The sequence below is a fragment of the Lampris incognitus genome, chromosome 20 (assembly GCF_029633865.1).
Source record: "Lampris incognitus isolate fLamInc1 chromosome 20, fLamInc1.hap2, whole genome shotgun sequence".
NCBI lineage: Eukaryota > Metazoa > Chordata > Actinopteri > Lampriformes > Lampridae > Lampris > Lampris incognitus.
In genome coordinates this window covers 15,421,925-15,436,000 of record NC_079230.1, presented here as the reverse complement: position 1 = coordinate 15,436,000, position 14,076 = coordinate 15,421,925, and the positions used below count along the sequence as shown (strand labels likewise).

At 45.0% G+C, this 14,076-nt stretch overlaps 1 protein-coding gene across 1 annotated transcript in view; it reads right to left on the bottom strand.

The window, feature by feature from the left end:
- Positions 1-14,076, bottom strand: part of trpc5a (transient receptor potential cation channel, subfamily C, member 5a) — a 91,531-nt gene that overhangs the window by 42,732 nt on the left and 34,723 nt on the right. Inside the window, exons 8-9 of the mRNA XM_056300306.1 lie at positions 4,757-4,894; positions 1,391-1,589 (exon numbers count right to left, since the gene is read on the bottom strand). Coding sequence (XP_056156281.1) covers positions 1,391-1,589; positions 4,757-4,894 — 337 coding nt within the window. The remainder of the gene's footprint in view (positions 1-1,390; positions 1,590-4,756; positions 4,895-14,076) is intronic.

The following is a 14,076-nucleotide window of genomic DNA, read 5'->3' as shown; positions in this document are numbered from 1 at the left end:
CACCATGACCTGTATGACACAAATCCACGTTGTTTTGTTGTATCCTGACAGAAGAAGAGCAAAGTGGTTTTAATGCTAACCCTATTGAGCTATTCAGTTGACTACCTGTCAAAGTTTGGCTGATAGTAACTCTAAGTAGTCCCTGTCGTTTCAGACCCCAACATAACGAGTGACTGTAATTGATGCTGCAAACCATGACTTTTCTCCATTCGTAAGCCTTTCTTTTATCCATCTGAGACATGATGAGGCAGTTCTGTTGGACAGGAAGCCAGTGTTACAACACAATAGTTTGATGTAGGAGGCAGAGAAACAAACCTGCTGCAACTGATCTCCCCCCCCCTTTTTTTCCTCCCCAGTTGTATCCGGCCAATTACCCCACTCTTCCGAGCCGTCTCGGTCGCTGCAGACTACCACATGTCTCCTCCGATACATGTCGGGTCACCAGCCGCTTCTTTTCACCTGACAGTGAGGAGTTTCACCAGAGGGACATAGTGCGTGGGAGGATCACGCTATTCCCCCCAGTCCCCCTCCTCCCCAAACAGTCGACCCGACCGACCAGAGGAGTTGCTAGTGCAGCAACCAGGACACATACCCACATCCGGCTTCACAACCGCAGACACGGCCAATTGTGTCTGTGGGGACACCTGACCAAGCCGGCGGTAACACAGGGATTTGAACCGGCGATCCCCGTGTTGGTAGGCAATGGAATAGACCGCTACGCTCCTCGGACGCCCCTCTGCAACTGATTTACATGGACTAAAAACAAGGTGTAGCAGCCATTTTTGCTCGTGTGCCCTCAGCTTGGTGGTAAACATCTCCCACACTTGTAAAAAAAGGATCCTCAAACCACAGACACAGGTCACCAAACAAAATTTCGTTGTGTGCGCACAATGACAATGAAGTATCTTATCTTATCTAAAAAGCTAACGCAGGCAGTCTAATGTGTTACCAACTACAACAAAGTATATCACAGGACAGTTCTACAGTAATACTGATTTTCTCTCCAACAGGAGCAGCGCCACATTGGCATCACATTTCAGTCTGTTTTCCTGCCGTCTGGTTTCCAACAAGTATATGCTGCTTCTGCATTAGTGATCACGCAACCCAGTCAAAAAAATTCAGCAGCAGTAAACAGAAAGTGAAAAGCATCTCTTATCAAAATTAATATTTATATCAATGTTATGTAATCTGAGTTCATGGTCCACATGGATAAATCAAATATATATATTGATGGAGAAAAGCACGGATTTCCACTTAAATGACAGATTCAGACAAAATTTGATGCAAACTTCTCACTCTCTCCTGCACACATTCACACATACTCTCTCTCTCTCTCTCTCTCTCTCTCTCTCTCTCTCTCTCTCTCTCTCTCTCTCTACCTAGAACATACCCAGTACCCATGGCAGGATCATCCATTCCACCACGGTGGGAGGAGGGCCCTGCATGTGGAGGTTTGTCCTGGCTATGTGCTGGGAGGCCAGTAGGAGGAGGAAGAGGAAGGTGAGATAGGAGGCCGTGTGGCAGATGAACTTGATGAAGGGTTTCTTGATGAAGTGGCCCAAAGCGCTCTTAGGGGCCAACAGGTAGATCTACAGATGTGAGAAGAGAGAGGGGGGGGGAGAGACAGCAAGAGAGAGCAAGGAAGAGCTTAAAGCAGTGAGAGAAAGAGTGAAATAAGAGTTCTTACAGTTGTTACTCAGTAATATATTAAAATTCACACCAGACAGAGAGAGAGAGTGAGAGAGAGGATAAAATAAAGCCATATAGGAAGTAGACTGGTGAAGGGGACCAGTGTTGACAGTGAAATGACCAAAAGGTGAGAATAAATTGAGAGATAGTGTTAGAAATTACTCTGTGAGTGTGTGTGTGTTTGTGTGAGTGAGTGAGTGAGAAAGAGAGCCGTAGACTGTACTAGCTGAATCATTTCACTGCAATTTCTTTGCTACGGTTAATTTAAGTTAGAATGTCATGTCAGCTTGTCTCAGCAATACTGACCATTATAACAATAACCGGTAGCTTTCATCAGAAATGCCCACAAAAGTTTGCTTGTACTTTACTGAACTGAACCAAAGTTAAAGAGAAAGTGACAGAGAGAGAGACTCGATTGCATTCATGCCCAGCCACCTGTCACCTTATATGGTGTTTGAATCTTCATGTATGAGTGCCATTACAGCTGTTCCTATTGCCATAATCATCCTTGTTATGATGTTTGTCGGCTCGCTTGTTTATTTTGCTGGCTACTTGCTCCTGACAATGTAAACTTATTTTGAACCATGCCAATAAAGCTGTAAATGGAATTGAATCACAGTGAGAGCAAGAAGGAAAGCGAGAGAGAGAGAGAGAGAGAGAGAGAGAGAGAGCAAGCGATAGAGAGAGAGAGAGAGAGAGAGAGAGAGAGAGAGAGAGTGAGCGAGAGAGAGGAAAGGAAAGGAATAAACAACTTCCACCTTCAATACATCAAGCTGGCGCAAGAGATAAAATTTGAAGACATTTTGGTTGTTGAGGTTTATGAGGGACACTTCGCTTTGTTTAAAGATTAACAGAAACTATAAATTTTTATTTATATTTTGCCTCCAATGTCTTCTATTTTGAGAAAAAATTAGACGTTCACTTTGTCAAAGGGGACCGCAGGGTATGTGCCCATTATCAGGGCATCACACTGCTCAGCCTACCTGGGAAAGTCTACTCTAGGGTGCTCGAAAGGAGGCTGCGACTGATTGTTGAACCTCAGATCCAGGAGGAACAATGCAGATTCCGTCCTGACCGCGGAACAACGGACCAACTCCTTACCCATGTGGAAGTGCTGAGGGAGGCATGGGAGTTTGACCAGCCAGTCTATATGTGTTTTAAGGACTTGGAGAAGACTTACGACCATGTATCCCGGGGCACTCTGTGGGGGGTACTGCGGGAATATGGGGTACTGGGGCAGTTGCTACAAGCCATCCGGTCCTTGTATAACCAAAGCGAGAGCTGTGTCCGTATTCTTGGCACAAAGTCAAACACATTTTCAGAGGGTGTTGGACTTCACTAAGGTTGTCCCTTGTCTCCAATACTGTTTGCGATATTCATGGACAGGATATCAAGGTGCAGCCAAGCTGAGGAGGTTGTCCGTTTTGGGAACCTGAGAATTGCATCTCTGCTCTTCGCAGATGATATGGTTTTATTGGCTTCATCGGAATGGGCGGCGGTTTGCAGCTGAGTGTGAAATGGCTGGGATGAGCGTCAGCACCTCCAAGTCCGAGGCCATGGTTCTCTACAGGAAAATGGTGGATTGCTCCCTCCGGGTTGGGGATAAGTTGTCGCCTCAAGTGAAGGACTTCGAGTATCTCGGGGTCTTGTTCACGAGTGAGGGTAGGATGGAGCAGGAGATTGACAGGTGGATTGATGCAGCATCAGCAGTAATACGGACGTTGTACCTGACCATTGTGGTGAAGAGGGAGCTGAGCCGGGAGGCAAAGCTCTCAATTTCCCAGTCAATCTTCATTCCAACCCTCACCTATGGTCATGAGCTTTGGGTAGTGACCGAAAGGGTGAGATCACGGATACAAGCGGCTGAAATGAGTTTCCTCTGTAGGGTGTCTGGGCTCAGCCTTAGAGATAGGGTGAGGACATCCAGAGGGAGCTCAGAGTAGAGCCACTGTTCCTTCACATCGAAACGAGCTAGTTGAGGCGGAGCCAGTTGAGAGGCATCTGATTAGGATGCCTCTTGGGCGCCTTCCTTTGGAGATTTTCCAGACACTTCCAACTGGAAGGAGACCCCGGGGTAGACCCAGAACTTGCTGGAGGGACTACATGTCCAATCTGGCCTTGGAATGCCTTGGGGACCCCCAGGAGGAGCTGGAGGGCGTTGTTGGGGAGAGGGAAGTCTGGAGTGCCCTACTTAGCTTGCTGCCACTGCGACCCAACCCCAGAGAAGTGGCTGATGATGAATGAATGAATGAATGAACTTTATCAGAAATAATGACAAGGTTTTAAGACTTCATTTATTCTCACTCTTCCCAAATGGTGTTGGTTCGTGTGTGGCCCTTAGCATGACAGACCTCTCAAAAAAAGATCACTTATGGCCCCAATATTTTCCAGTGCTTCCTGACACAACGTGCTATAGGCCAATGTCTACTGGCAACAGCTGCAGGCAAATAATAAAAAAAAAAAATTTCACCCCCTCCGAAGCCATGACTGACTCACTGGTGGCTTAAAGCTGGGATGGTCAAATTTCTTTCAGCGTTATTTGTGAAAAACGTAATATCCCTCTTACAGCTATGAATAATTCAAATGGTCTTAAAGAAAATCAAGCCTCTGTGTTTAACCCTGCACCTGTATTCAGGATCTAAAAATCTTACCTGAGATCCCTGATCCCACAGATAGCTCTCCTGATTGGTTGAGGCTGCACGGTAGCCCTCAACCAATCAGGAGAGCTATCTGTGACGGGGTGGGGGGTGGGTCCATACTGCCTATCATTCATTCGTATGCACAGCCTATCTGTCGGTTTTACTGTCATCAGTATGGCTCTCACAGAGGTGGCTAGACTAAATAGTGTTCATTTTATTAAATACTTCAACTGTAAGTATGAAAGTGCCTCACAACATCAGAGTTAGGGGTGGTGGTTGGGGGGGGGTGTTATGTCAAAAATTGTTCACCTCTCCAAATTTGCCTAACCTAGCTTTAATGAATGATAACTATCTTTCTGTCTTTCTCCATCGCTCCTTCTTCCATATTCCTCCCTCCCTCTCTCCCTTTCTATCCCTCCCTTTCTTACCAGTGAGAAGACAGGGAAGAGGAGTCCTATAATTAAGCAGGTCACCAGTTTGACGACCCAGTGTCGCCGCCTCCAGCCAGGGAAACCATCATACCACAGTGTGGCCAGGAGCTGCTGACAGTTTGGCTGGGCCACAAACTAGAACGACATGCAGACAGAAAGACAAACAGAGAGAGAGAGAGAGAGAGAGAGAGAGAGAGAGAGAGAGAGAGAGAGAGAGAGAGAGAGAGAGAGAGAGAGAGAGAGAGAGAGAGAGAGAGAGAGAGAGAGAGAGAGAGAGAGAGAGAGAGAGAGAGAGAGAGAGAGAGAGAGAGAGAGAGAGAGAGAGAGAGAGAGAGAGAGAGAGAGAACACGAGAAAGAGAAGCACGGACAAAGACAAATGAGGGGAGAGAAATAAAGACAGAAAACATATGATGAGGGAGAGAAAGGGGGATGAAATAAGAAACAAAGAGATGGAGAAAGGGCAAGAGGGATGGGAGCAACAAAAAAAAAACAGGGTGGAGAGATGGAGGTGGAGAAAGAAAGATAAAAAATGGTTAGAAAACTAACATGATTAAAGTTGTTTTTGGTTTTTAATCCTTACATAAATGAGAAGGAAACCAGATGTTATAACAGAGTATGGCAACAGACCATATTTTGCAAAGGACGAAGTGATAATTAAACAATCTTTGATTTTACTGTCTGGTGTCACTGTCAGCATGGTGGGTAGGAGTAAAAAAAGTGACTCCTCTCCAATTACTCCATGTCAGACCCTGGCAGGTGAAGTTTGGGATACTTCACCTACTTCAGCCACTGAGACCTATCCCCAGATTTAATTGGCATATTGCACCTACGGTTGTCGTTCTTTGTGCATCCACTATATGCTGTTGGCTTTACAGCAATGACTGTTTGCTTAAATCAGCCCTCGAGCTGCCTGCTGACTCATTAGTTTCTTTCAATTTTTGGTTTTCTTGTTTTGTTTTCTTTCTTTTTTCTTTCTCCTTCTCTTGCTGCCATCACTATAAAGTGGTCTCATACTGCAGTCTCGGTAAGAGTCCCAGAACTGTAAATTAACCTGAAATTCTAACAGACATGAGACAATAGGCTATATCTCACAGGGACTGCAATGTGTGTATGTGCAGCTCTCTATGTGTGTGTGTGTGTGTGTGTGTGTGTGTGTGTGTGTGTGTGTGTGTGTGTGTCTATATGTGTGTTAGGCTGCTGACTTAACAGAATGTTAAAGTGTGTGGTCCTTTCCCTGATAAACAAACAAGCTTTCAAATGAATTGAGTAGATAAACACCCAGCCTCTTTTCCCCATCCACCTTGACACAAGGACACTCTTTTTAACCGTGTTCACAAAATATTTAGCTAAAAGCTTAAAGAGGCACACCGCCCAAATTATCTCCGTCACAAGTTGTGACTCTGCATTTATACCACGAGCAAGCATATCAACACACTTCGTTCAAAGCTGGTTGGATTTAGCTGCTTTCTACTTGTAGTTATAAATATTGTTTAAGCAATGAGAAATTCCCGGACCTCACTGGCTGCTGTTGGCCGATGCCCCCAAAAAATCAAGCTATATTCAACTTTTCCACAGTGACAAATGAGGAAGTGACTTCAATCAATACTGGCTGGTGTTTCACTGATCTATAAAGTCTCCATTACTGATCTCCTGAAGTGCTGTTCTGTACATGTAATAAGTTAATGTATATACGTATATATATATTTTTTTTTTTGACTTTGATATACTTAAATGATCCCCATTGCGAAATTACACTCTGCATTTAACCCATCCTAGCTGTGTAGCTAGGAGCAGTGGGCAGCCGCCATGCCGCACCCGGGGACCAACTCCAGTTCGTCTTGCCATGCCTCGGTCAGGGGCACAGACAGGAGTATTAACCCTAACATGCATGTCTTTCTGATGGTGGGGGAAATCGGAGCACCTGGAGAAAACCCACCACAGACACGGGGAGAACATGCAAACTCCACAGAGAGGACGACCTGGGATGACTCCCAAGATCGGACAACCCTGGGGTTCGAACCCAGGACCTTCTTGCTGTGAGGCGACAGCGCTAACCACTGGACCACTGGGAGCGTTGTTAAAAAGAGCTACAGGGTTTTGTCCCATATTTTGCTTTCACACTTCATGCTTAAAGGGATCTGCCATCCAAAATGTCTCCATCGTCATCCATTTTGTATGCTCACAAATTTATTTAACGTAGATCTTTTTCGGAACGTGTGGGGAGTGCGCCCTTTCGGTCCGTTGCCCTCTTTTCAAAAAGTGAATTTAAGGGAAACTGAAAGGATCAGTGCCGGTGCTGCAAGATTACCTGGACAGTCATTTTTGGAGGCTGACCTCTACTACTACCACTACTTTCGGCTGCTCACGTTAGGGGTCGCCACAGCGGATCACCATTCTGGCGGCTGACCAATTGCTGATAAATCAGATGATGTAGTAGGGATATAGTGCTGCAGCTGAGGGTGCTATTTTCTGCAGCTACGATTATGATAATGATGATGCAGTTCTGAGGCACAGCCAAGAATGGTTAGCAGCACCCATTTACAGGGGGGAAAAAACACACACAAAAACCCACAAAAAAACAACAACAAAAAAATTGCATTACTGCAGCATTCACCAAATAAGTGTGGTGGCTTTTCTTCAAAGCAGCTTATCTACCCTAAGAGGACAACACTGGTGCTAAATAGCTCTTAGGGTGCCACAAGAGAAGCAAGGTAGGAGTTGATGTCCCAAATGCTATAAGCATCGCTAGTCTTGAGTAACTGACCACGTGTAAATGTAGGGCCATGTATTTTTCGACCCTTTCCCCAAACCCAAATCTGATATTTCATGAACTAAAGCTGGTTTTAAGCCTATGATGTTTGCAGATGAAGATACAGAAAAAAGGAGAGGTATCACTTTAAGGGAAGCTTAACAAGAAAAGAAGAGAGGGGCAGTAGTTAACTCCATGCTGTGCTGGGGACATTTATAGAGTCAATTTAATCATCTCCCGTTGGCTTAAAACATTGATGGTCAATAATCTTAGTATGCAACATGACCTTCACACACACACACACACACACACACACATTGGATAACAAGGGGACTTAATTATGGAGATGAAACGATAGGGGGAGGGGAAGCAAGAATGACAGAAATATTAGAAGTTAAATCAAACCCTAACCCTTCCTGCCTCCTTCGCTATCCAACTCTCACAATTTCTTCTCAACTCCTCCCCTCATCTGCCAAAATACCCCCCCCATTCTCCTCACACCGTTTCTCTTCCATTCTGCTCCTCCCCGCTTCAACTCCTCACCATGCTTTCCCTGTTTTTCAACCCCTTTCTAAATCCTCTTTCCCTCTGTATCTCCTTCTGTCTCTCCCCCCCTCACCCACCGTCTTGACGCTCACCTTTTACACTTTCTCCCTTATTCAATCTCTCCAATCTCCTTCTCCATGTCTCTTGCCCTTTTCTATGTGTTTCTCTATCCCCCTCCCTTCAACCCCTCACTTTCCAGTCCCCCAATTTATCCAGCTCTTTCTAGCCCCCTCTTCTCTGTTGTTCCTCGCCCCGTTCTCTCGTTCTCTGTCTGACTTCCTCTCTGCCTCTCCTCCATTCTTCTACCTTAAAGGGAAACAATCACCATTTCTATATGCTGCAGGGAGAACACATCATACTGGCAGTCTTCTGTGTGTCATACTGAATTGTGTCTGCCTATGACATCACCGGTGGACAGTCAGTGAATGTGAAAATGTGCTTCTTGGTTTGCCAACCGTCTGCGTTGTATAGGGAATAGGGAATAACAACACCACAGACAGCTGCATAATGTGCCGCTGTTGTTTGCATTTTCTAATAAAATGCAGCCTATCAGCTGCACACATCAGTATTACGGCTGTGAATGGAGCGCTATCCATTCAACACATATCTATGGAGATAGTGTTGAAAATCACAATCGTTTCCCTTTAAGATCCCTCCATTTCTCTGTCGTTTTCTCACAGTGGCTAACCAGAAAGTCTTCACCTTCACTGGTTGTAAACCAGTGACAGTGATCTTCTGGTAGAGCTGTGCTGCTATGGAGCACATCCACAGGCGGCGGATAGTGGAACGCTCCCTCAAATGTGGGGGACAGCTGTGAAAAAAGCAGGTTTACCTGGCGAATAAGCAGTCGCGGGCCAACAGCAACAGTTGCTACCAGGGCGCGGTGGGACATTGAGCGGCACTGGTGGACCTATAAAAAGCTGCAAAGGCCACGTAACGGCACTGTGACAAGGCGTTTGAAGGTCACCTTTAAATAGACCTGCTCTACACTGGGCAGCAGCAGTGTAGTACCTGTAGCTGTGGATGAGTCAAATCGTCTGGCCAATGGTAGCTTCAGGACAACAGGAGGAATGCTTTATACTCTAGTATCTGGTCTCCTGTACTGCGGGCAGAAGGCAATGGTAAACCACTGTCTATTTTATTACCGAAAACCCAAAATATGCTTAACAACACGAAGATGGCGGACAGTTGTTGAGCATGTTTTTCGGTGGCATGTTTTTTGACAATTTTGGCAGTGTTTCAGAAACATGCAAGACTACCCAGTATTGTGGCTACTAATCGATGTTATCCCTCTATATATATATATATATATATATATATACACACACACACACACACACACACACACACACAAACACACACACAGGGAGAGGCAATGCTGAAATCGTGATATCTTCCCTTTAACATACTTTAATTTGTATCCTTCATCACCCCTTTTCCTCCCTCTTACCTTCCTCAGCCTTTCTCATCCCCAAACCACTTTTCTGTTTCCTTCTATCTCTCTCTTTCTACCCCGTTTGGCGTCGTCCAGGCTGTAGTTACCTGTTGCTAGGTAGCAGTATGCTAATGAGGAGATTGGTGTCTTGGCTCTGCTGAAAGACAAGTTTGTTCCTCACTTAAATTCAATCCAGTTCAACAAGTTATATTGGCATGAAGCTTCATAATATCATTGAAGAATCAAAACAAAAAAATCATAATTTTGTGGATTTAATCCTCCTCTCCTTGCACATACATACTTACATGTGGATGTGGTGTGCATTAGAGTGTAAGAATGAGAGAAACTGTAGTTAACGGTTTCTCTCTGTCAGTTTCTCTCAATTTTCGTTTTTCTCTTTTTTATTCTCTCTCATTCAATTCATTCAGGGCTTTTTCCGAAAACTTTAGGGATGCAGTGGGATGGAGCGTCCCCTTTCACTCATGCAACTTGACTGATTGATTGATTGACTGATTGATTGATGTTCATGGGCACCTGGCTATGTTTTAAATGGGGGAGCCAATTTGGAAAGAAATGTAAGTCAGGTGAATGAGCCATACTAAATTGTCCCTAGGTGAGAATGTGTCAGCCCTGTGATGGACTGGCGGCCTGTCCAGGGTGTCTCCCCGCCTGCTGCCCAAGGACTGCTGGGATAGGCTCCAGCATCCCGCGACTCTGAGTAGGATAAGCGGCTTGGAGAATGGAATGGAACATAATTGGCGGCGGAGGGGGGTCTGCGGGCCCTCTGCCAGAAAAAAAAGTAATTTAAAACTGATTGAAGAGGTCACTTAAATGAGTGATGAAATGTATCTGTCAATAAACGCTGTATCCAGGTGAACTGATGCAACCTTTTTAGATGTAATTCAAAATTTGATGTAATTCAAAACACATTTCCTGCATTTCTACAATACATAATCTCCTGGATTAAACCAAGAAACAGCCACCTGCCTCTGATGGACTGGCGGCCTGTCTAGGGTGTCTTTCCGTTTGCCGCCCAATGACGGCTGGAATAGGCTCCAGCACGACTGAGAGCAGGATAAACGGTTCGGATAATGGATGGATGGATGGACAGCCACCTGCACTAGTCCAGATTAAGATTAAGGGTGCTGTGAAAAACTGTCTCGCTTTTACGTTGATGGTCTGAATAACTGGTGGCTGCTGCTGCCTGTCTTGTCCGTCGGTGCGCTGCCAGTGTCCTCTTTTTACGCCACGGCGTTGTGAGAAAATGGCCGTGTGGCGTGAAAGCGTGTGAAAAAGCGTCAGTTGCGTGAGTCTCACGGTCAATGAGCGAAAATTGGCAGACAATTTAAAATAGTCACATTACACTTATAAGAGCCGACTCTGATTCGGCTCCCTCGCGAAGGTCCCATCTCCACAGGCCACAGCCGGGTCCTGTCCGACCAGTGAGCTAACGCTAGGTGGACCGTGGGCGGGCTGGCAAGGTTAGCTAACGGTGACTCGCAAATCGGTTTAGCGTTTCAGCGACAGTTCAATCCTACTTTTAGCTAAATTAAAGTTTGACCGGGGTCAGTGGGCAATGCAGGTTCATTCAACATACGCGAGCCTATCTTTTATTACGTTCTACTTTCAGCCAATGATCGCAGTTAAGCTAAAGAGCATGTTGCTCACCTTTGTAAAACAGTCGGACTCCTGTGTGTAGATTGACAGACTATGATTGACAGCCAAAGCAGCTGTTGCACGATCAGCGACGAGTTGGATTGAACCAACTGAAAGGGTGGTCCAAAAATGTGATTTTTTTTTATTACTTGTTTTTGTCAGTTGCTGAAAATAGTAAAATGATCATTGATTGATGCTGTTTAAACATAATCATCTCACTGCGAGGACTGTATAATGATATTTATTTTTAAAAAAGACAAAAAGTGGTCTAGCAAAACCATAACTTTGCTCCCCCTAATTAAATAGTGGGGATGCATGTGCTCCACTTGCTCCATTGCTCAGGTAATATGTCCAAAGCACAGGGACAAGACACTTTTTTTTAACCAGACACTCTCTCTAACTAGTTTAATAGATTTTTTTTTTTACATACCCAATGTTACTTCTATTGCTTGTGGTTTCGCATTGGTATCCCCATATTCCTGGGGGTGAACAAGGCAGTGCTGTATAAAGTAAAACAAACAAAGATCCAAGGGAAACATGGGATACGAGATAATCATCAGTTGAAAAAAACGACAAAATACTCTTACTAACTGTTTGATAGAACAAGATCTGAGCCAATAAAAGTTGCCCGAAACAACAAATGCTGCCTCTTGATACCCTGAACGACTACCTGTCTTCATAACAATGGATGTGGTGCATGCCTGCATCTGATTTTCCATAAAAAACCTCACAAAAATACAGATTTATTGATATTAGCTTGTAATTAACCTTAGCACTCACCGTGACCTCAAATTCTACTTTGTCCACCTCTGCAGTGCATTGTTACATTGGCTGACTCAAGTGCAGTATTTTAATGACACAGCAGCGTGGGGCCTTGTGCACTCGATGACGTTTCCTGGTACATTTACATTTTAGCCATTCTGCTGATGCTCCTATCCAGAGTAACGTGTTGTGACCGAGAAGATTCAGGACTCCCAAACAGCCGCTGGACACACACTTGCTATCAAAACCATCAAACTTCTGATCTTGCAAACACTTTTATGTTTTGTTGTACGCCAATTGTGAGCTAGCTGTATGGTGCCTTGCACATATGATAGTCCACTGAGTTGCAACTGTTTATACAGCCATAGGTAGCTATCTGAGTGCCAGTGAAGTAGGTTTTTCTGACAGTTGATCAGCATTGTCCTGAGGACCCACACATCTACTACTCCAGCTAAACTGAAACAAATACCTGAATGAATGAACTGCTCACTAATACTGATTCATCTTGCACTGGTACTTAGATAGATATGTTATTATTACTGTCACGCAACAATGTTGGTGGGAATGGTTTTGGTGCAGCATGATAGCTCAGATTCAGTGCAAACAGAGAGAAAAACAAGCAAACAGGCGACATGAACTATTACAACAACACACAAAAGGAATAATGTGAATGTGAGAATATGACATTCATATGCACTACGGTACTTGCTGACTAATTTCAAGAATTTCACAATTCATGCTTTACTTTCAGTTAAATTCAAACCACCGCATTGACTCACTATCTGCGTCTTCCACTTCCACAGTCCTCCAACTAATTTATCAAGAATATAAAAACGCGAAAAATCAACCCAAGCTTCTTCAGTTTCAGTGTGCCCTCTCTGAAATATGTGCAAAGCAAAGCTCTGTGCTCCCTCCATCTCGTCCAGCCCCTGCCTCTAACCAGCGATGTGCTACCCTAAGCCGTTTTCAAGCTAATTCAATTTCTAGGCAATCTGCCTTGACCACGAAACTAAGAAATATGCGAAATGAGGCTACACAACATAACGTTGGCTAATTCAATTTCACCGTGGCATGATGTAATCTACCCTTGTCGCGATACAAAGTAATACGCTAACCCAAAACTACGCTAACGCTAATTCAATCTTGCCGTGCGCACTCATTTGATTTATATGGTAATATGACCCTCACGCCGTGGAGCTAACTCACACTGTTGAACCGTCCTCCCCCATGAAACTTTTTCTCACCCTCGCTCACTCACTCGCACTACCCCTTCGCTTGCTCAACCTCTCAGTCACTTTTTCTATCTTTCTCTTCCACCGTCCCTCTGTCACTCACTGTGGGTTTCTCACTCCCTCTCAATCTCTCTGACTTTGTCAACTGCTCTCTAATCTCTTTAACAAGCTCTCTCTCTCTCTCTCTGAAGTGTGACTTAATGGATTCCGTGAATGTCTGTACTCATCTTTCTAAGTCTTTTCTCTTTCTCTCCAGCTGTTTTATTTGGATGTCCCTTCTCCCTGTCCCCAGTTTCCTCTAAGACCACCCATCCTTGCTTAGGATGATCGACTAAACTTTCTTGCTGTGCTCAGAAGATAACCTAGGTTGACAGATCAGATTAGTGGCTGTGTGTGTGTGTGTGTGTGTGTGTTTGTGTGTGTGTGTGTGCGTGTCTGTGTGTGTGTGTGTGTGTATGTGTGTTTTGATCAAACACTCCCCGCCCCCCCCTTTTCTCCCCAATTGTATCCAACGAATTACCCTACGCTTCTGAGCTGTCCTGGTTTCTGCTCCGCCCCCTCTCTGCAGACTCCCACATGTCTCCTTCGATACATGTGGAGTCGCCAGACGCTTCTTTTCACCTGATAGTAAGGAGTTTCTCCAGAGGGGTGTAGTGTGCGGGAGGATCATGCTATTTCCCCCCCTCCCCCGACCAAAGGAGGCGCTAGGGCAGTGACCAGGGCACACACCCACATCCGGCTTCCCACTCGCAGGCACGGTGTCTGTAGAAATGCCCGACCAAGCTGGAGGTAACACGGGGATACGATCCGGCCATCCCCGTGTCAAACACTTTTTCTTAAAGGCCCAAACACACCGAAAGTAATAATAAGTGCCAATACCACTATTTATATGTAGGCAGGCCAAGTCTTCACCTTTTTATTCCTTTTAGCTCTCTC